Raw genomic sequence first — 22,000 nt, forward strand, 5'->3', positions numbered from 1 at the left:
AGGGGCTCAGTAGCGCCACCTTTTGACAAAAGTGGGGGGGTTAGTTTTTCCTATAGTCACCAAACTCGGTACACATATTATTCTCATCAAGCTGGACAATTTTCTAATTTACATTCATTAGCTCCGACCAACAGGAAGTCAGCTATTTTGGTTTGAATGTTAATTTTTTTTAAAAACAGGCTATGAATTTTATACGACTACTCCTACAGGGTTTATCCAATTTACACCAAGCTTTTTTTAACTTGTTGCTAACACATTGAAGTTGTTTAATTGCAAACGGATTTTGGATATCTCAAACGGTTTGGCCGTGGCGAGGCAACGAATTTATGGCAAGAAAAGGGAAACAAAGTGTTATAACTTCTGCATACATTAATTGATTTTGATGAAACTTTGGCTTAGTCTTCGTTGTACAAGGCTGATCACATGGATTTGACTATTGTGATTCAAAGTCATAGCGCCACCAACTGGAAGCAGAAAATGTGTCACTTTCAGCATACATTGAGATCACCCTCTTATTTTTACCTGATTTGCTTCAAAATTCATCAGAATAATGTTAAAACTTGGCACATGTAATCCTTTGAAAATGGGCAGGGAGGAGGGGCTCTATAGCGGCACCTTGTAGTGCAGTAAATGTGGAGTGAATTTGACATAGTCCTTTGATGTTTAACCGTTTTAAGTGCCTATTGCCCGCTGTGCACAGTTGCCCTGAAGCCACCGGGGTGGCGGTGCCACCGGGCTTGGGCCCGCCATCGCTGCTCGCAGCTATATTTAGGGCCCAAGCGAAAATTCGCGCAGGGCCCTCTTGTTCTTCTAAGGATTATTATTATTTTTTTTTCTTTTTTTTTTTTTCCGTCTTCCGGGGCTTTTTGGGGGCCTTAACATGCTCAAAAACTCTTGAAAATTGGCACACACATTGGAATCCGCGGCCATTAGGACGCCGGAGAGGCTGGTACCCGGGCGTGGCAGGGGGGCTCGACAGCGCCCCCTTGAAAAAAGTCTGAAAATTTGGTCCATATATTAAACATGCTTGCACGTATTAGTATGAAACTCAGTACACATATAGACCTCATCGGTCCGAACAACTTTCGCGCTCTAAGTTAATCGCCACGCCAACAGGAAGTCAGCTATTAAGGGTTGTTTGAAAAACGCATGCTCTGGAATTTGATATACTCCTCTGTAACGAAATGTGTAGCGGTTATGAATCAATTTATGGATGAAATATGAATATAATAATTCATAAGATTATGAATAAATTATGATTCATATATCGACCCAACGGGGAATTAAACATATATTGTGAATCAATTACAACGAATTATAATCAATTACATATATGTGTAACGAAATGTAGCGGTTATTAACCAATTTATGGATGAAATATGAATATAATAATTCATAAGATTTTGAATAAATTATTATTCATATATCGACCCAACGGGGAATTAAACATATAGTGTGAATCAATTACAACGAATTATAATCAATTACATATATGATTAGTTCTGGTATAATAATTATTTAGAGAAACCGTTCATTTGTCCAGCAAACTAAGTCCCTCACAGAATATTATAAACAGAGTTATTATCTGGCCATGAAAATAACTTGCTATTATAACATCAAAGCATAAAGTGATCGAAAAACGTTAAAGTGACTTGGTTTTCAGCTGAAAGAACAAAAAGAACAATCGAGCATGAATAACGTTTTAATATATGCAAACTACGAATACAGAGGTTATACATCTAAATATATATACAAGAAAATACACACCTATGTACAAGAATAGAAGTAGAGAAGGAAAGAGAGAAGGCAAGTAGCAAACTCACAAACAGTCCTAAGCCAGCACGGAAATCAGTTTCATCATCTAAGATTGAGAAACGGCAGTATACTTGCATTGGTTGCGTGTGTCGAATTTCAGGTTAGCACTGGTGCAGTTCGTTGGCTTCCTCCGTTCAGCGGGAAGGTTTGAACTGAGGACGAGAGTGAGTTTCGCTGGAAGATGGCGATCCCGAAGCTGAGCGCGATGGCAGCGCGTGGTCACCGGAGAGGTCCGGGAAAAACGTGCACGAGATGCTCGTGAGACAATCGGGGGAGAACACACAAGAAATTGTGCGTCTTTGCTTTTATGACAGATAAGCCGACACACCTCCTTGAGGTGGGGTAGCCAATAACATGGGTGCAAAGTTGGCGGGAAAGCTTTTCCTTTGTTTGGCCTCACGACTTAATCTGCATGATTTATGACTCTCAGATCAGATCTCCAAATGGAGTGCGTTCTTCACAGTATCATTAAACACATAGAAAAATGCATTTATCAGCGGTGTGACATATCTCAGTGAATAACTCGTGTCCGGAGCTTTACGGAGAGACCAAACTCGATAGGTCAGAAAGGCATAGGAGAGAAGTTATGGTTTACAGACAAAATTATATCGTTAAAATGCACACTAGCACAAATACACTCATTTAAACACTAGGAAACATGCATAGGCCCTAAAACTATATGAAATATATATTTCAGCATAGTGGTAGTTTACAAATACAGTTGAAAATGTATGATTGTGTGTTTCTGTGTCTGTCTGTGTGTGTGTTTTTGTGTGTCCCTGTGTGTGTGGGGTGTTGGAATGTGGATCTGGTCAGTCTCTGGGGGGGTTTTACAACCCAGTCCAGCATGATAAAAGCGTTCTGAACATTCCAAAGTTTATTGATTATCCTGATACGTGTGCATACGCTACACCTCCTAGACGATTAATCCGATCGCCACCAAACTCGGTCAGCATGAAGTCAAGACACTGATGATTAAAAATTGCCAGGGGATTTTTGATATCTCGAACGGTTTGGCCGTGGCGAGGCAACGAATTTATGGCGAGAAAAAGGAAACAGGAAATGTGTTATAACGTCTTAATACATATATTGATCTTTATGAAACTTCACGAGTGTGTTCGTTATAGGAGTCTGATCACATGGATGTGACTATTGTGAGTCAAAGTTATAGCGCCACCAACTGGCAGCAGGAAGTGTATCACTTTTTGAAATGTTTTGAGATCACCCTCTTATTTTTACCTGATTTGCTTCAAACTTCATCAGTGTAATGTCAATACACAGCAGATGTAGACCTATGACAGGATTTTTGATATTTGAAATATTGTTGCCATGGCAACAGGTCAAACTGTAATAATATTCTTGAGTGTTTTTGAGGCTCTTAACATGCTTCAAATTGCATGAAACTCGACACACACATCAATATTGTCAATCAGTACACATGGACAAAGCCATAGAAATGGGCGTGGTGGAGGGGCTCAGTAGCGCCACCTTTTGACAAAAGTGGGGGTTAGTTTTTCCTACAGTCACCAAACTCGGTACACATATTATTCTCATCAAGCCGGACAATTTTCTAATTTACATTCATTAGCTCCGACCAACAGGAAGTCAGCTATTTTGGTTTGAATGTTAATTTTTTGAAAAAACAGGCTATGAATTTTATACTACTACTCCTACAGGGTTTATCCAATTTACACCAAGCTTTTTTGAACTTGTTGCGAACACATTGAAGTTATTTAATTGCAAACGGATTTTGGATATCTCAAACGGTTTGGCCGTGGCGAGGCAACGAATTTATGGCAAGAAAAGGGAAACAAAGTGTTATAACTTCTGCATACATTAATTGATTTTGATGAAACTTTGGCTTAGTCTTCGTTGTACAAGGCTGATCACATGGATTTGACTATTGTGATTCAAAGTCATAGCGCCACCAACTGGAAGCAGAAAATGTGTCACTTTCAGCATACATTGAGATCACCCTCTTATTTTTACCTGATTTGCTTCAAAATTCATCAGAATAATGTTAAAACTTGGCACATGTAATCCTTTGAAAATGGGCAGGGAGGAGGGGCTCTATAACGGCACCTTGTAGTGCAGTAAATGTGGAGTGAATTTGACATAGTCCTTTGATGTGTAACCGTTTTAAGTGCCTATTGCCCGCTGTGCACAGTTGCCCTGAAGCCACCGGGGTGGCGGTGCCACCGGGCTTGGGCCCGCCATCGCTGCTCGCAGCTATATTTATTTTTTATTATTTTTTTTTTTTTTCGTCTTCCGGGGCTTTTTGGGGGCCTTAACATGCTCAAAAACTCTTGAAAATTGGCACACACATTGGAATCCGCGGCCATTAGGACGGCGGAGAGGCTGGTACCCGGGCGTGGCAGGGGGGCTCGACAGCGCCCCCTTGAAAAAAGTCTGAAAATTTGGTCCATATATTAAACATGCTTGCACGTATTAGTATGAAACTCGGTACACATATAGACCTCATCGGGCCGAACAACTTTCGCGCTCTAAGTTAATCGCCACGCCAACAGGAAGTCAGCTATTAAGGGTTGTTTGAAAAACGCATGCTCTGGAATTTGATATACTCCTCCTAGACGATTAATCCGATCGCCACCAAACTCGGTCAGCATGAAGTCAAGACACTGATGATTAAAAATTGCCAGGGGATTTTTGATATCTCGAACGGTTTGGCCGTGGCGAGGCAACGAATTTATGGCGAGAAAAAGGAAACAGGAAATGTGTTATAACGTCTTAATACATATATTGATCTTTATGAAACTTCACGAGTGTGTTCGTTATAGGAGTCTGATCACATGGATGTGACTATTGTGAGTCAAAGTTATAGCGCCACCAACTGGCAGCAGGAAGTGTATCACTTTTTGAAATGTTTTGAGATCACCCTCTTATTTTTACCTGATTTGCTTCAAACTTCATCAGTGTAATGTCAATACACAGCAGATGTAGACCTATGACAGGATTTTTGATATTTGAAATATTGTTGCCATGGCAACAGGTCAAACTGTAATAAGATTCTTGAGTGTTTTTGAGGCTCTTAACATGCTTCAAATTGCATGAAACTCGACACACACATCAATATTGTCAACCAGTAGACATGGACAAAGCCATAGAAATGGGCGTGGTGGAGGGGCTCAGTAGCGCCACCTTTTGACAAAAGTGGGGGTTAGTTTTTCCTACAGTCACCAAACTCGGTACACATATTATTCTCATCAAGCCGGACAATTTTCTAATTTACATTCATTAGCTCCGACCAACAGGAAGTCAGCTATTTTGGTTTGAATGTTAATTTTTTGAAAAAACAGGCTATGAATTTTATACTACTACTCCTACAGGGTTTATCCAATTTACACCAAGCTTTTTTTAACTTGTTGCGAACACATTGAAGTTGTTTAATTGCAAACGGATTTTGGATATCTCAAACGGTTTGGCCGTGGCGAGGCAACGAATTTATGGCGAGAAAAGGGAAACAGGAAATGTGTTATAACTTCTGCATACATTGATTGATGTTTATGAAACTTCAGGAGTGTGTTGGTTGTAGTAGTCTGATCACATGGATGTAACTATTGTGAGTCAAAGTTATAGCGCCACCAAATGGCAGCAAGAAGTGTATCACTTTTAAAATGCTTTGAGATCACCCTCTTATTTTTACCTGATTTGCTTCAAACTTCATCAGTGTAATGTCAATACACAGCAGATGTAGACCTATGACAGGATTTTTGATATTTGAAATATCGTTGCCATGGCAACAGGTCAAACTGTAATAATATTCTTGAGTGTTTTTGAGGCTCTTAACATGCTTCAAATTGCATGAAACTCGACACACACATCAATATTGTCAACCAGTAGACATGGACAAAGCCATAGAAATGGGCGTGGTGGAGGGGCTCAGTAGCGCCACCTTTTGACAAAAGTGGGGGGGTTAGTTTTTCCTACAGTCACCAAACTCGGTACACATATTATTCTCATCAAGCCGGACAATTTTCTAATTTACATTCATTAGCTCCGACCAACAGGAAGTCAGCTATTTTGGTTTGAATGTTAATTTTTTGAAAAAACAGGCTATGAATTTTATACTACTACTCCTACAGGGTTTATCCAATTTACACCAAGCTTTTTTTAACTTGTTGCTAACACATTGAAGTTGTTTAATTGCAAACGGATTTTGGATATCTCAAACGGTTTGGCCGTGGCGAGGCAACGAATTTATGGCAAGAAAAGGGAAACAAAGTGTTATAACTTCTGCATACATTAATTGATTTTGATGAAACTTTGGCTTAGTCTTCGTTGTACAAGGCTGATCACATGGATTTGACTATTGTGATTCAAAGTCATAGCGCCACCAACTGGAAGCAGAAAATGTGTCACTTTCAGCATACATTGAGATCACCCTCTTATTTTTACCTGATTTGCTTCAAAATTCATCAGAATAATGTTAACTTGGCACATGTAATCCTTTGAAAATGGGCAGGGAGGAGGGGCTCTATAACGGCACCTTGTAGTGCAGTAAATGTGGAGTGAATTTGACATAGTCCTTTGATGTTTAACCGTTTTAAGTGCCTATTGCCCGCTGTGCACAGTTGCCCTGAAGCCACCGGGGTGGCGGTGCCACCGGGCTTGGGCCCGCCATCGCTGCTCGCAGCTATATTTATTATTATTATTATTTTTCCCAAATGGGAGTCTATGGCAGCCCTATCAACGGAACATGAGAAAATGATGAAATTTGGCACACTTGTAGTGATGGTCATGTCTAGAAATCTGACCAATTTTGGAGTCTCTAGGACCAACTCTATAGCGCCACCACCAGTTCAAAAATTCAACATTCTAAAGGTTATAACATTTGAACCATTTGCTCTAGAAAAATGTAATTTAGTACATCTGATTTGGCTCTTCATGCTGATGCTATTCAATATATTAAATTAAGTCTCCGCCCATTACAGTAGCAGCCATTTTGAAAAGTACAGTAATCAGTTTTTTCGCTACTCCTCCTCCAAATTTTGTTCAATTTTGTCCAAACTTTGATCAGATGATCTTTGATCTGAGCTGCACAGAAATGACTGAACAGATTTCTTGTATTCATATTTGTTCAAAAGTTATGTTGTCATGAAGTTCACAAGGTTGACCTGAAATTGCTATAGAGGCTGTATCTCGGCCAAAATTTGAGCAATCGAAACAAAAATTGTTACACTTGATCAAGACCATGATCTGAGGTTCCATGTCAAATTTGGGAACAGCGCCACCTACAGTTCATGAGATCTGAAAAATGGCTATTTTGGCCAATAACCTTTGAACAGTTTGTCAGAATCAAGATCTTGGTGTCTATGGATTCCTGGGGCCATGCCGAATCCGAAGATATAGATTTTGTCAACATTAGATGATACGCATGTCCGCCATATTGAATTTTGTCATAAATTGCAATATCTTTTAAACAATTTGACATATCTTCAAAAAAATTGGTACGTATGACCTTTAGAAGGTCCTGAAGGTACCTGAGAAGATTCAACACAGCGCCACCTACTGTTCCACATATAATGTTTTTTGCAACAACGCTTATAACTTTTGAAAACATTCTCCAAAATGTGTATGCTTTGTCATTTTATTACCTGGCTAACGCCAATTCCAACGATGTGTCATTTGTCATTTTCCTTAAATGTCCCTGTCCGCCATATTGAAATAAATGAAAAACAGTTTTTTTGCTACTCCTCCCACAGATTTTGTCCAATTTTGTCCAAAATCGGCTCAGGTGATCTTTGGACCGAGTCGCATAGAAATGACTGAACGGATTTTTGATATTCGCTACCATTCCCAAGATATTCGTCTCTGAATATGACCTTGCTTGTGTTTGTTGTCTTAATGCTAATTAGCTTAGCATGCTAAATGTTTATTTTGTACAAATTGCTTCTGTTCCTGATATGGAATGTTTCTGTGAATGATCTAAACTAAAATTTATAAATATAACATATGGTGCATTTTTATAAAAATTCTTGATTGTGAGTTCATTCTCATGAACTACTAAACTTCGACAGCTGTGTGACACTGCCTGCCCAGTGGCGCAAAGAGTTGAGTGACAGACACATGATCCAGAGACTGTGGGTTCGAGTCCCATGTGGGTCAACTTTATAAAATTTTGTAATGTTGTCATTTCAATTCCTTTATTATCCAAACAAGTATTGTACTAGTCTTTCTTCTTTTAATTAGAAATTAATCTATTTTTATTAATTCTATGTTCATTTTCATCTTATTTTCTGATCATTTTGAGTTCATTCTTACCTATACTTCTGAACCAGCTGTTTTTCATGTACATTCAATTTCTGCTCTTTTTGCTCTTCTTGCTCTGCATTGCACTACAACTCAGACATTTGAGTGCATGAAATGTATGCTGTTGCTCTTCATTGTGAGTTCATTCTCATCAACTACTGAACTCTGACAGCTGTGTGACACTGTCTGCTCAGTGGTGCAAAGAGTTGAGTGACAGACACATGATCCAGAGATTGTGAGTTCGAATCCCACGTGGGGTGACTTTATAAAATTGTTTGTAATGTTGTCATTTCAATTCCTCTATAATCCCAAGAACCTTCTGGTCATTTTGAGCTCATTCTCACCTCTACTTCTGAACCAGCTGTTTTTCATGTACATTCAATTTTTGCTGTTTTTGCTCTTCTTGCTCCGTACCGCACTACAGCTCAGACATTTGAGTGCTTGAAATGCTTGCCGTGTTGCTCTGCTTTTAAAAGCTGCTCTTTTTGCTTTGCTGTTCTGCCTGCAGTGTTGCTCAGCATGCTGTGCTGTTCTGTTTGATGTTCTGCTCTGCTTGGTGTGCTGCTCTGTTTGATGTGCTGTTCTGCTTACAGTGTTGCTCTGCTTGAAATGCTGCTCTGCTTGCTGTGTTGCTCTGTTTGCGGTGCCTTCGGTGCTTAGCCCCGCATTGCTGCTTGCAGCTATATTTATTAATTAGTTTAGTTATATAATTTATAATTTGAATAAGAGAAAACGACAATAAAACTTGGAGTAATCATAAAAATAGTTTTATTCATTACTAGGGGTGTAACGGTACACGTATTTGTACCGAACCGTTTCGGTACAGGGCTTTCGGTACGGTGCACGTGTGTACCGAAGCATTACATTGCAACCAATATTCACCACCAATAACCGCAATAAGCTCTGCGTTTTGTTACTTTCGATAAGAAACAAAGTGTCATCCTTCAAATTCTGTCCACGAAATCATGAAGTTTAAACAGAAAATGCCATTTTGACGTGCTTTGATGTGGGGTGACAGATCACTGTACAGGCGCCTCAGTTCAACCGGCAGCGCGAGCGCAGAGAATGAATGTGTTCATCTCTTCCTCCTTAATACTAGTTACAGAATAAACATGAAAGAACATCTGAAGGTATGTTGCAAGATTCAGTACAACTTACTGAAACGGTCATATCTCATGTAATCGCTCATTCAGTGTTTCAACGGTGGAAAAACATCAATGAAAGTGTCCGTATTCAACAATATGTCATTATGCATTTACCTCAGAAAAGCCATTCAGTGTTCACAGCTTGTTAGTTCGCTAGAGAAATGAACTCTTTCGCTTAATATATGCACTGTATTAGCCAATATATTCATTATTTTACTTAATCTTTTAGTGATATCCTGATTAGGCTATTTAATGTATGTTTAAATAAATCTGATGTTAAAATAACAGCCACTGTGTAGAAATGATTATATTTCAACAACGAATTGGAGTAAAAACATTTAGAAGTTAATGCAAAAACTGCCTTAGGTGCAGCTTACAGGTTTGCATACAATTTGTTATTTGAGTGTTGATTATTTTATCTAAAAATAAAAAGCAATTGAATTTAGGCTAATAGTTTGGGCTTCTTTCAAGTTAGGGCTCCCTACATAGTTTATAGCATTAACAGAGATCATTTTTTTTTATCCTTAAGAAACTTTGTTTTAATTTAATTTAATATATTTAAAGACAAAAACACAATTTGTTCATTAAACCTCTGTTTAATAATAAAAAAAAGCAATTTTATGTTTAGTTTTCTCTCCACCTGCTGTACCGAAAACTGTACCGAACCGTGACTTCAAAACCGAGGTACGTACCGAACCGTGAGTTTTGTGTACCGTTACACCCCTATCTTGAATAGGCTTTGTTGCAGGAACCACAGAACGGAAAGATACATGAAGCACAGGTGTAGCAAGCATTATAACTGGACATGGTGGTGATCTTTATGTTGCCATCAAAGATTGGTGTGTCCAAACAAAACAACAAAGCACAGACAGACAGGGAAATCCAGGAGACCAGCAAAAATCAAAAACCAAGAACATGGGAACAAATGACAGAATGCTCAGAATTGCAGTTGAACACTAGACAGGACTTTGCAGGGAATGGAAGAGTGAACAACAACAAAACACCTGAGTTTCTTATGAGACATTCTTGTCGCTACAGCTGCTCCGGCCTGGAGGAAAAAATGGCGGACAGTGTACAACTTGCACAGGGTGGGGTCTATGCAGAGTCTGTCAGCAGTCGTGGGTGGTCTTATTCAAATAGCTAGCTATTTACATTGAAACAGCTCATTGGATGACGGTTTTAGACTCAGACAGCCCATAAAAAAACTGGCTGCGTGTTTTCTTTTCAGCTTTTTGGCAGACACACCAGAAAACTAAATGTTCATCCGATGTCCCCTTTAAGACACTAGGTGCGTTTTCATGGAGAATTTAATCGGTTTAAAAGTCCAATCCGAATAAAAAAGCATCATATGAACACCCCAGTCTGAATAAAAATGCCCAAACCAAATGAAATTGTAATCAGTTTGAGAGGGGTGGGATAAACCATTCTATAAACCAAACAAAATAAAAATTCTGTCATTTTGCTTTTCGGAGGAGGGAGGGATAGTACTGAGATGCTGCTTAGAGATGCACAGCCACGAAAAGGTCAGCTTCCTGTGCCTGTCTTTTCCTCATACCTTCCTGCAGTAATATGCTACAGATTCACGCTGTTGCTGCTTGATTAAGAGCAACACTTTACATAAAAATAGTGCGCATAAGAAATAATGGAACTCCACGTTGAAAGGATACAAGGTGGCAAACGGGACAAAAGCTAAAGTATGCATGTCACAAAGTCATTCTGATTGAAAGCGCCGGTACTTGTAAACACCTTATCAGATTAGATAACGTCTCATGTAAACAGCCCACCGAATCTTTCAGTCGGAATGATTTTAATCGGAATGACAAATTGTATATGTAAACGTGGCTACTGAGTTGTTTCTTTTTTACTGGTTTTTAGGCAATTGGAGCCACCCTGCTCATCAGTGCTGCACCCTTCCTCATCCTCTTCCTCATTCCAGTGCAGTCAAACACGGACCAGCACCAGAAACTACTCAAAGTGCTCTTGAGTTTTGCATCTGGTGGTTTGCTTGGAGATGCGTTCCTTCATCTCATTCCTCATGCGCTGGGTAAGTGAGCGCAATTTGAGGTCATGTAATTATAACATCCTGTCACATGAAGTGATAAGTATAACCTTGAGGTTATCCCATAGTGCACAGGATATGCTTTATGCTATTTTGACAATAACCTTTGTCTTTAGTTCTGCAGCTATACTGGACTATATAAATATATTAGCATATTGGTGTATTATGAGGTATTTATAATCATTCCTAGTTTTGCTATTGTAGATTTTATCCAAGGTGTTCTATAATAGTGGTTCTCAACTGGTTTGGCCATGGGACCCACATTTTCTCATGGTTATTAAGCCGTGACCCAAATTTAAGAATTTGACCAAATTTCTAGGGCTGTCAAGCAATTGAGATTTTTAATCTAATTAATTACATGTACAAATTAATGAACCTAATTAATTGCAAATTAATCACACATCAAATTTGGCTGAGAAATTACCCCCAAAAGATAATTTAAAGTTATTTATTATGTTAAATGAGAAAAGCATCAAATAGACATTACAAGAAGTAGTTTTAGAAATTTAATATTTTATTTGATCAACATAGAATTTATTACAACTTTTAGGCTACAATGGCCATGATCATTGTCAGAAGCAGCATCTGAATTGGTATTTAGATATATTACAAACCAAAACAATATAGTTACCAACGTTTTCAATTTTGAGCTAACTATATAAAATGTGAAAACATTTTAATGAAGTGATATCTAAATAAGAAACCAAAGCTGTCAGTAGGTGGCAGTAAATGTCTAAATGAGTAAAAAGTACCAAAAAGTACTCCCCATTCTTAACTTGCCTTTACAATTGGAAGTAAACATCCAGATTCCCGGAACAGTAAATCCCACCATTTCAACACATTTCTCAAAATTATTCTGCGAGGTCATGCTGTATTTTACCATCCTCAATAAATGCAGATGTGGAAGCAGTTTAAACACTCCTATCTTCACAATTTAAACATGAAACAGACACAAAACTAAAGTGTATACTACATATACAAGTCATAAACCGACAATAGTTTACTGTATCCGTCACGCCCATGAATTCCGTTTTGAATTCAGTTTTATGGCATGTTGTAAAAGTCAGAAATTGGCGGGAACGATCTTAAAGAGCGCTTAAGTCAGTCTTTGCATTTTGACACCTTTTGGGTTTCCTTGTATGTATTCTTGTCCATTTTATTTTAATCTACCATCAATATTCACCTTTAAAACAAAGAGATGGTCTAAATTCACAATGGATCTTTGGTACCTTTTGGGTATACTTTGTTTCTAGAGTACGTGCATAGTCGAATGCACACCCTTGCAAAGTTTACTTCATTTGACTCGTACGCGTACACAGGCGTTCGACGCATGCACAGTTTTGAGCACTCTTATGAGTTACAACCCATGTCCATATTTCTGTATTCTTACATGCTAGAGTTGTACAAATGAGGGTACTTTTTAACCTCTTTGCACAATCTGTTGTCTATATAGGCCTCCATTGTCCCTGTAGCTTGCATGCGTTCCGATCTGTTCTGTTCATGCAGGTTTTCTTTGACTACATTGTGGATCAACGACCTCTGAAAGCAAAAAAAAAAACACTTTGTATGTGTGGTTACAAAAATTAGGCGGTGTATGTATAGTATGCGTGTACTCTTCTGATGACGAAATTCGCGTCATGTGCACTGTATGCTGGCCCTCGCGTATGCTTAAAAAGTGAAGTATTCTTTGGGCTTTGGTCATTCATTCATTCCATTTGTTCAAAGGCTGATTCATTCAGGAATTAAGTAAATTGGTGTGTTCGAATGAACAAATGATGATTTTTAACTGCAAAAATCATCATTTGTGTTCTACTGAAGAAACAAAGTCAACTACATTTTGGATGCGCTGGGGGTAAGCAGATAAACATTTTGGGTTTTTGGGTGAACTATCCCTTTAATATTACATGTTGTAATTAACAATACAACATAGCGATTGATTCAGTGATTCAAATTTGAGAAGAAAATTCAACATTGGACATCCGGGAACTGCAGGAATAGCAGTAGATTGCCAATGCATGATCTCCATCTGCTGTTAGTCGGTCTCACCAGCAGGTCCCGGAAGCGGCTGTTATAACAAAGACCAGAGCAACTGCTATTAAGTCATTCATTCATAAAAACGGATTTACAGAAATGGAGCAAGTGGTAAGTGTGTGTAAAGATTATCAGGGCCAGAATATATTTGGAAAGCTGATTAAAAACATAAAAGCTGTGTTTACATTTAATTAATTGTCTTCATGATTACTTTCCCTGTGTATAGACTACATGTAAGCTGCTTTCTCTATCGTGAATTAGAACGCTTTTCCCACCTGACACTGATGTACAGATCAAATATTACATCTGAGGAAGCCATATATTTCTCTTGGCTGTTTAGTTTTTTTTTTTTTAACTTCTATCACAGCACTGTGATGCAGTACTAGGGTTTCCCTCATATGTCATACTCTGCATTTTGCGGGACAGCCCCAAAATTGGGAGCTTTGTCCCACGTCCCGCAAGATGCAAGTAGTGTCCCACATTTCAGTTGTGTCTTATGTCTATTTTTTTTATTTTTTTTTATTCCTGAAATTACAATAGGCCTACAACAGTAAGAAATATAATAAAAACTAAACATAAACTGGCCTTTAAAAACCTATTTCTAGTTGTGAAAATAACGAACCAACGCAATCATAGAGAGCGGTTTTCCCACTGATGACAACTGAGTGGACAGTGCAAAGGAATAAGTGTGGGCCTTTGCAAAGACAGTAAACAGCTAGGATTTCAACCAGCAAGGATTTCATCTCACATACTGGATAAGAACCTCAAGAGCTGCTCATTGCTGCCCAAATTGATGATTTAAAGCATGTAATCATTCATCCTGAATATTTCCAACGAACCAACTACAAAAATTTGAGCACCTATGGAAAAACACAATATATTCTCCATTCAATTTAAACAATAACAAAAATTGATTAGAACTTTGACGTGTCTTTCTTCTCACGTTAATAGTTCATTTAAGGCAGTTTCTGTGGCATTATTGTAATGACAAATGTTGAGAGCGCATTATTGTAACGCGAGAACTCAAGCAGGAATTTCTCTGCTCACAGACTGATTTCCTTCTCAGACAAAACTGGACGTGCTCTCTCTCGCTCAGATATTATATGTGGATGCTCAAACTATGAATCTAGAATTGTCTTCTCTCCAGGATTTAATGTTGCCAGAAGTGCAACATTATAGCGTGGACAGAAACATTAATCGGTGCATATGCCGAGTTTGCCAATGAATGTAAGTCAGTATTTACATAGCATAATAGTAGTACATTTGCACTTGTCCCGCATTGTCCCGCAAAATCACATCTACTGTCCTGCAACAGATCAATAGCCAGGTGGTCAATGGACTAATGGACTAGTAGAGTGATTTAAAAGACCAAACGTGCACATTATTGGTGATGTTGGCTACAGGCAAGCAGATGCACTCTGAATGAACATAACACGCAAAGTTTAACGCTAAGCGTTTCCCAGTGAAATACTGGCATAAAGTTGGCTTGACGCTGGACGTTCGATGTTTGCAAATTTAGGGACCGTCTCCAACGTCATACGATGCACGATTCCAAATTCAATTGCATTTGAAGAGAATGACTTACAGTCATAAAACTAACTAAAGTGTTCATGTAGGTGTCAGGCACTATGCACACCTTTTAGATTTTTGATCAGATAAACTGTCAAATCATAGGCCTATGTAAATATTGCTATGTATTTCACTTACTGTATGTTCATACACAATATACCATTATTTAAAACTCAATATCATTTGAAGAGAATGACTTAGTCATAAAACCAGGGCTCGATTTGAGGAGGGATGCGGGGGGATGGCATCCCCCCAAAAAAGCATCCCCTCTGTAAAGCCACCATCCCCCTTTACCATCCCCTATATTATTTACTGTGTTTTGTATTATGTAAAATTTTTTTTTTTTTTTAATTCTCTGTATGATAATTAACAAACTATAAATAACAGCGATTGACCAGTCAGAACTCAGTATTGTAACGCTGTGCACAGTCACGCCTGATGTTCTGATTCAAGCAAGCTTTCATCATTTTTCGCGCTAGTTCAAAAGGATTAGGAGAATGGTTCAAGTGGATCTTTTTACATTTTTAAAGAGAAGAGAACAGAAGGTATGATATTACTTTGATTAATGTTTTAAGAACATTCCTCTGACATGTTAGAATGAATAAATTAACAATTGTGTTGATTTTAATCAAGACACGAAACTCTCATTTCACAGTAAGATTCAACGAAAGTACGTCACTGTTTTACTTACATTTTCAACTGAACATATTTCTCTTCAGGGCAACCAGTCAAGGAAAACCTGTGCCTAGAGCACCTCCAAGTGGTCATTATATAAAACACAAAAGAAAAAACTCTACATGATATTGCTTTATAACTTAACAGTTTTAACTAAAAATATACACAAGCTTAACTAAAAGAAATTATCTGATAAGTGTGTTTTTCCATCAATGATATAATGAAATTGTTTTTTTGAAGGGAGTAAAGCCTGTGTTTAGGCTAGTAAGGAAATGTAATTTAACCAAAGAAGAACTTTTATTTTAAATAAATGTTAATTTATAAGCAGCCGACTTCAGTGTGATATGTTACCATATCATCATGCTTAAAGAATTAGTTCACTTTCAAATGAAAACTACCCCAAGCTTTACCCTTCTGTATTCAAATTACGGAAAAATTAAACTGGCACCGCGTTAGTTCCGTAAGTTGAATGGGGAAGGTGTAGGATGTACAGCGTAAGCGTTTTGAAGAATACGGAAGGCGGTCTGGTGGAAGCACTTGCAAGGCGAGCATTTGTGTTTTTGTTTTTTAAAGTTTTTTTTTTTTGTTTTTTTGTTTTTTTTTTAGAAAATGACCCATCGTTTCACTAGATAAGACCCTTATTCCTCGTCTGGTATCATTTAAAGCCCTTTGAAGCTGCACTGAAACTGTAATTTTGACCTTCAACCGTTTGGGGTCCATTGAAGTCCAATAATCTTGGAATGTTTTCATCAAAAACCTTAATTTCTTTTTGACTGAAGAAAGAAAGACATAAACATCTTGGATGACATGGGGGTGAGTAAATTAACACTGAGAATTTGAATAATTGTAATGTGATGATCAGGTGCAGATATCTAAATAAGAGAATCATCGGGCGGGAGACGGGTGGATGATTTATTTTTAACAGTGGATTCAGGTACAAGTCAATGCATAGATTTTTGTAGATGTTCATTTTGAACACTGAACATGGGTTGGAGCTCTTTATTTTGAACTCTCAACATGCACCAGGTTAACGAATTTATCTTTAAAATGTACAACATTTTCTTCCGGGGTGGAATGCCCCCACACCCCCCTAGACAGACCAAGGATTTTACCATCTCTGCCTTGTTTTGAGCCAGGATAAACACAGTATTATTGTGTGTGTGTGAGTGAGAGAGAGAGATTCTGGTGGTCACTCATCCAATAAAACAGTGATAAAAATAATTTAATGAATAATGCCTATTTTTTTTTCCTGCTATTTAAACCAATAAATAAAAATGTTAAAGGTACAGTAGACCCCCAAGTGTTGTGTATTGTACATCAATAATGTACAAGATGTATGTTTTCACATTAAGTGTTATTGGGGAATCCTGGAGTATGACATATGAGGGCAACCCCAGTATTACAGCACAGTTGCACAAGCTATGATAAGAGTTAAGGAAACAAAGCAACCGAGATGTAATACTTTAGCATTTATCAGATTTAATGTTTGTTATAGGTTATAAGCATTGGGTGGGAAAAGCTTTATAATCTCATTCGCGGTAGATAAAGCAGCTTACATGCAGTCTATACACAGGGAAAGTAATCGTGAAGACATTGAATTAAAAGTAAACACAGCTTTTGTGTCTTTATCAGCTTTTCTGCATATATTCTGGCCCTGATAATCACACTTACCACTTGCCACTTTCCCTATTTCTGTAAATTCATTTTTGTGAATAAATTATGACTTACTAGCCATTGCTCTAGCCTTCGTTATAACCGCTTCTTACGGCATCTGCTGGTGAGGGCGACTAACAGCAGATGGAGATCATGCATCGGCAATCTACTGCTATTCCTGCAATTCCCGGATGTCCAATGTTGAATTTTCTGTCCAATATGAATCACTGAATTTGAGGAAGCAAATTTGTAAAGCAAAATAAAATGGGCCGAAAGTTGAGAAAAAAACAAAACAAAAAAAAAACAAAAAACTGACTGAATATGTTGGAAGTGAAATCTAAAAGGTGTTTTTTAAATGTACATGAAAATGTGTGAAATGTTTTGAATTGAAATATTCACAGCTTAAATATGACCATGTTAAATTTCAGTCTATAAAAATAAAATGCATTAAAATGCAAGCATGGTTAATTACATTTTTTTTTTTTTTTTTTTCAATTAGTGCAATTCAAAAAGCTTTTTACTTCAAAAACATTTGAATGAATGAGGCATTTATATAGCGCTTTCATATGTACTACTGTACACCCAAAGCGCTTTACAATCATATCAGGGGTCTCTCCTCATCCACCACCAGTGTGCAGCATCCACTTGGATGATGCGACGGCAACCACAGTACAACGGCGCCAGTGCGTTCACCACACACCAGCTGTAGGTGGAGAGGAGAGAGAGTGAAAGAGCCAATTCAATGGATGGGGATTATTAGGAGGCCGTGATTGGTAAGGACCTATGGAGGGAATTTGGCCAGGACACCTGGGTTACACCCCTACTCTTTGCGAGAAGTGCCATGGGATTTTTAATGACCACAGAGAGTCAGGACCTCTGTTTGACGTCTCATCCGAAGGACTGTGCTTGTTACAGTACAGTGTCCCCGTCACTATACTGGGGCGTTAGGACCCACACAGACCACAGGGTGAGCACCCCCTGCTGGCCTCACTAACATTAGTGAGGCATTTGGCATTAGCATTTGGCATTAATAAACTTCCCTACTACAGCCCCTTTGGGGCTTGGCCCCTAATTATCCTTTCAGAAGTCATGGCTACTTTGCAGCTAGATGTATTGTTGGTGTAGTTATGAAAACTACCATCCGAATAACTGGCCCATGCTAACCAGCCGAGCTTCACCTTTTGATTTTATCTCAACACAGAACCTCATTCTCATCACGGTCAATCGCACAGCAGCGAGGAGTCACATGTGCACTCACGCGGTAATGAGGAGTCACATGGTCACTCCCATGGTGGGTCATTGTTCAGTTATTGAAATTTGTGTTTTTCAACTTCTACGTTTTCAAATGAAATACAAGAATGGATTTTATTAAAAGATGTTATTTTTTATACAATGACAATAAATGCTTAATTTCTGTCACAGGAGGTGCCCATGGTCACATGATGTCAGTTGGTCTGTGGGTTCTGGCTGGCATTGTTGCGTTTCTAGTGGTTGAGAAATTTGTTCGTCTTTTGAAGGGAGGACACTCGCATTCTCACTCTCATGGTAAGAGTCTTGAATTAATCAGATTACATGTGCATTAAAAGCATTTAACATATATTCTTAATGCAGCATCTCTCTAGAATTAAAACAACTGTTTTTAATCAGGATTGTTTTACCTGCTGGCTATTTGATGAAATCTCTTGACCTGCTATACTCACCGATTAAGAATGGCATAGGGGTGATCAATCAAACAAATTATCTTGCCGAAATTGGAACAAGTGCACTATAACACTGAGAATGTTTGTCTCTTTTAGCTGTTTTATCTACAGAGCTTCTGAGAGAATTAAAGGGTTAGTTCAAAAATAAAATTTCTGTCATTAATTACTCACCCTCATGTCATTCCACACCTATGAGACCTTTGTTCATCTTCATAACACAAATTAAGATATTTTGATGAAATCTGAGAGGTTTTATTATCCTCCATTGAAAGCAACAAAATTAGCACATTCAATGTCCAGAAAAGTAGTAAAAACATTGTTAAAATACTCAACGTGACTACAGTGGTTCAAACTTAATGTTATGAAGCGACAAGAATACTTTTTGTGCACAAAAACAAAACAAAAATTAAAGCTGCAAGCAGCGTTGAGAGGGCCCTCGCACCCGGGCTCACCGCCACCCGTTGGCCTCAGGAAAACAGCGAAAAGTGGGCGTCATGCATTTAAGTGAGTGAATACAGGAGAATTATGCCAAAGTCATTTCGAAATGCCACACTTCCTGCGGCCAACAGGTGGCGCTTTTACCGTAACTGAATTTTGCCATGTTGATGTCTTCAGGCCAGGACTATCATTGAACACGTGAAGTTTGAAGCAGATCGGACATTGTATGCCTGAGTTACAACAACTTCCTGTTTCTTTTGTGGCGTTAATCGCATAAATTAGCACTCAGCCAAGTGTTGCATGATTTAACGTGTCTCTAGCATGTTTGGTACTTCGTGGCATAATGAAATGTGACTCTGGTAGTGAATTACATTGTGAAGCATGCCATTTCCTGTTGCCAGCAGGTGGCGCTATGACTAACTCAATATTGTCATATAGATGTCTTTAGGCCAGGACTCTTATCACACATGTGAAGTTTGGGGCAGATCGGACATTGTATGCCTGAGTTACAGCAGCTTCCTCTTTCATGGCGAAACATCAGACTTTGTCAGGCCGCCACAGACACGCCCTTCAGCGAAAACTCAAGATCTTTGAAATTTATCATCGCTAAGGTCTTGAGATTAGACTGATAACATTTGATGTTGATCTGGTTAAATCTCTATGAGGAGTTAATCACAGTATAAAACATGTCATTTCCTGTTGCCTGCAGGTGGCGCTATGACTGTAACTGAATATTGTTATGAAGATGTCTTCAGGTTAGGACTCTAATAAAGCATGTGAAGTTTGGGGCAGATCCGACATTGTTTGTCTGAGTTACAACAACTTCCTTTTTCATGGCGAAGACATCAAACTTTGTCAGGCCGCCACGGACACGCTCTTCAGTGAAAACTCTAGATCTTCGCAATTTAACGTCACAAAGGCCTTTAGATTAGACTGACCAAAAATGACATTGATCTGATTAAATCTCTAGGAGGAGTTCGTTAAAGTACAACGTCTGGAAAATGCAAAAAACGGTGAATTAATTCAAAATATCTGACTTCCTGTTTGGTTTCGGATTTCGCTCCAAGAGAATTTTTTGTAGGTACTGGGCTGATAAATGTGTGTACCGAATTTCAAAGCCCTAGTGTAACGTAGCGAGGGGGGCTGTACGTTAGATGGCGCTATCGAGCCATTTTGCCACGCCCAATTCCGAAACCCATAACAGACGTAAATTTTCACCACTTCTGACGCGTGTGCAAAGTTTCGTGAGTTTTCGAGCATGTTTAGGCCCTCTCAAATGCGATTCATTTTGGAGAAGAATAATAATAATAAATATAGCTGCGAGCAGCGATGGCGGGCCCAAGCCCGGTGGCACCGCCACCCCGGTGGCTTCAGGGCAACTGTGCACAGCGGGCAATAGGCACTTAAAACGGTTAAACATCAAAGGACTATGTCAAATTCACTCCACATTTACTGCACTACAAGGTGCCGCTATAGAGCCCCTCCTCCCTGCCCATTTTCAAAGGATTACATGTGCCAAGTTTTAACATTATTCTGATGAATTTTGAAGCAAATCAGGTAAAAATAAGAGGGTGATCTCAATGTATGCTGAAAGTGACACATTTTCTGCTTCCAGTTGGTGGCGCTATGACTTTGAATCACAATAGTCAAATCCATGTGATCAGCCTTGTACAACGAAGACTAAGCCAAAGTTTCATCAAAATCAATTAATGTATGCAGAAGTTATAACACTTTGTTTCCCTTTTCTTGCCATAAATTCGTTGCCTCGCCACGGCCAAACCGTTTGAGATATCCAAAATCCGTTTGCAATTAAACAACTTCAATGTGTTAGCAACAAGTTAAAAAAGCTTGGTGTAAATTGGATAAACCCTGTAGGAGTAGTAGTATAAAATTCATAGCCTGTTTTTTCAAAAAATTAACATTCAAACCAAAATAGCTGACTTCCTGTTGGTCGGAGCTAATGAATGTAAATTAGAAAATTGTCCGGCTTGATGAGAATAATATGTGTACCGAGTTTGGTGACTGTAGGAAAAACTAACCCCCACTTTTGTCAAAAGGTGGCGCTACTGAGCCCCTCCACCACGCCCATTTCTATGGCTTTGTCCATGTCTACTGGTTGACAATATTGATGTGTGTGTCGAGTTTCATGCAATTTGAAGCATGTTAAGAGCCTCAAAAACACTCAAGAATATTATTACAGTTTGACCTGTTGCCATGGCAACAATATTTCAAATATCAAAAATCCTGTCATAGGTCTACATCTGCTGTGTATTGACATTACACTGATGAAGTTTGAAGCAAATCAGGTAAAAATAAGAGGGTGATCTCAAAGCATTTTAAAAGTGATACACTTCTTGCTGCCATTTGGTGGCGCTATAACTTTGACTCACAATAGTTACATCCATGTGATCAGACTACTACAACCAACACACTCCTGAAGTTTCATAAACATCAATCAATGTATGCAGAAGTTATAACACATTTCCTGTTTTCCTTTTCTCGCCATAAATTCGTTGCCTCGCCACGGCCAAACCGTTTGAGATATCCAAAATCCGTTTGCAATTAAACAACTTCAATGTGTTCGCAACAAGTTAAAAAAAGCTTGGTGTAAATTGGATAAACCCTGTAGGAGTAGTAGTATAAAA

At 38.5% G+C, this 22,000-nt stretch overlaps 1 protein-coding gene across 4 annotated transcripts in view; it reads left to right on the forward strand.

Annotated features, from left to right (window-relative positions):
* slc39a7 (solute carrier family 39 member 7) overlaps window positions 1-22,000 on the forward strand; it is a 79,581-nt gene that overhangs the window by 17,624 nt on the left and 39,957 nt on the right. For 3 of the 4 annotated variants that reach the window (XM_067411604.1, XM_067411605.1, XM_067411606.1), the window contains exons 3-5: window positions 11,106-11,274; window positions 18,419-18,508; window positions 18,640-18,762. In XM_067411604.1, the coding sequence (XP_067267705.1) occupies window positions 11,106-11,274; window positions 18,419-18,508; window positions 18,640-18,762 (382 nt within the window). The remainder of the gene's footprint in view (window positions 1-11,105; window positions 11,275-18,418; window positions 18,509-18,639; window positions 18,763-22,000) is intronic. The other variant, XM_067411607.1, reaches the window with a different exon arrangement.

The sequence above is a fragment of the Chanodichthys erythropterus genome, chromosome 15 (assembly GCF_024489055.1).
Source record: "Chanodichthys erythropterus isolate Z2021 chromosome 15, ASM2448905v1, whole genome shotgun sequence".
Lineage (NCBI taxonomy): Eukaryota > Metazoa > Chordata > Actinopteri > Cypriniformes > Xenocyprididae > Chanodichthys > Chanodichthys erythropterus.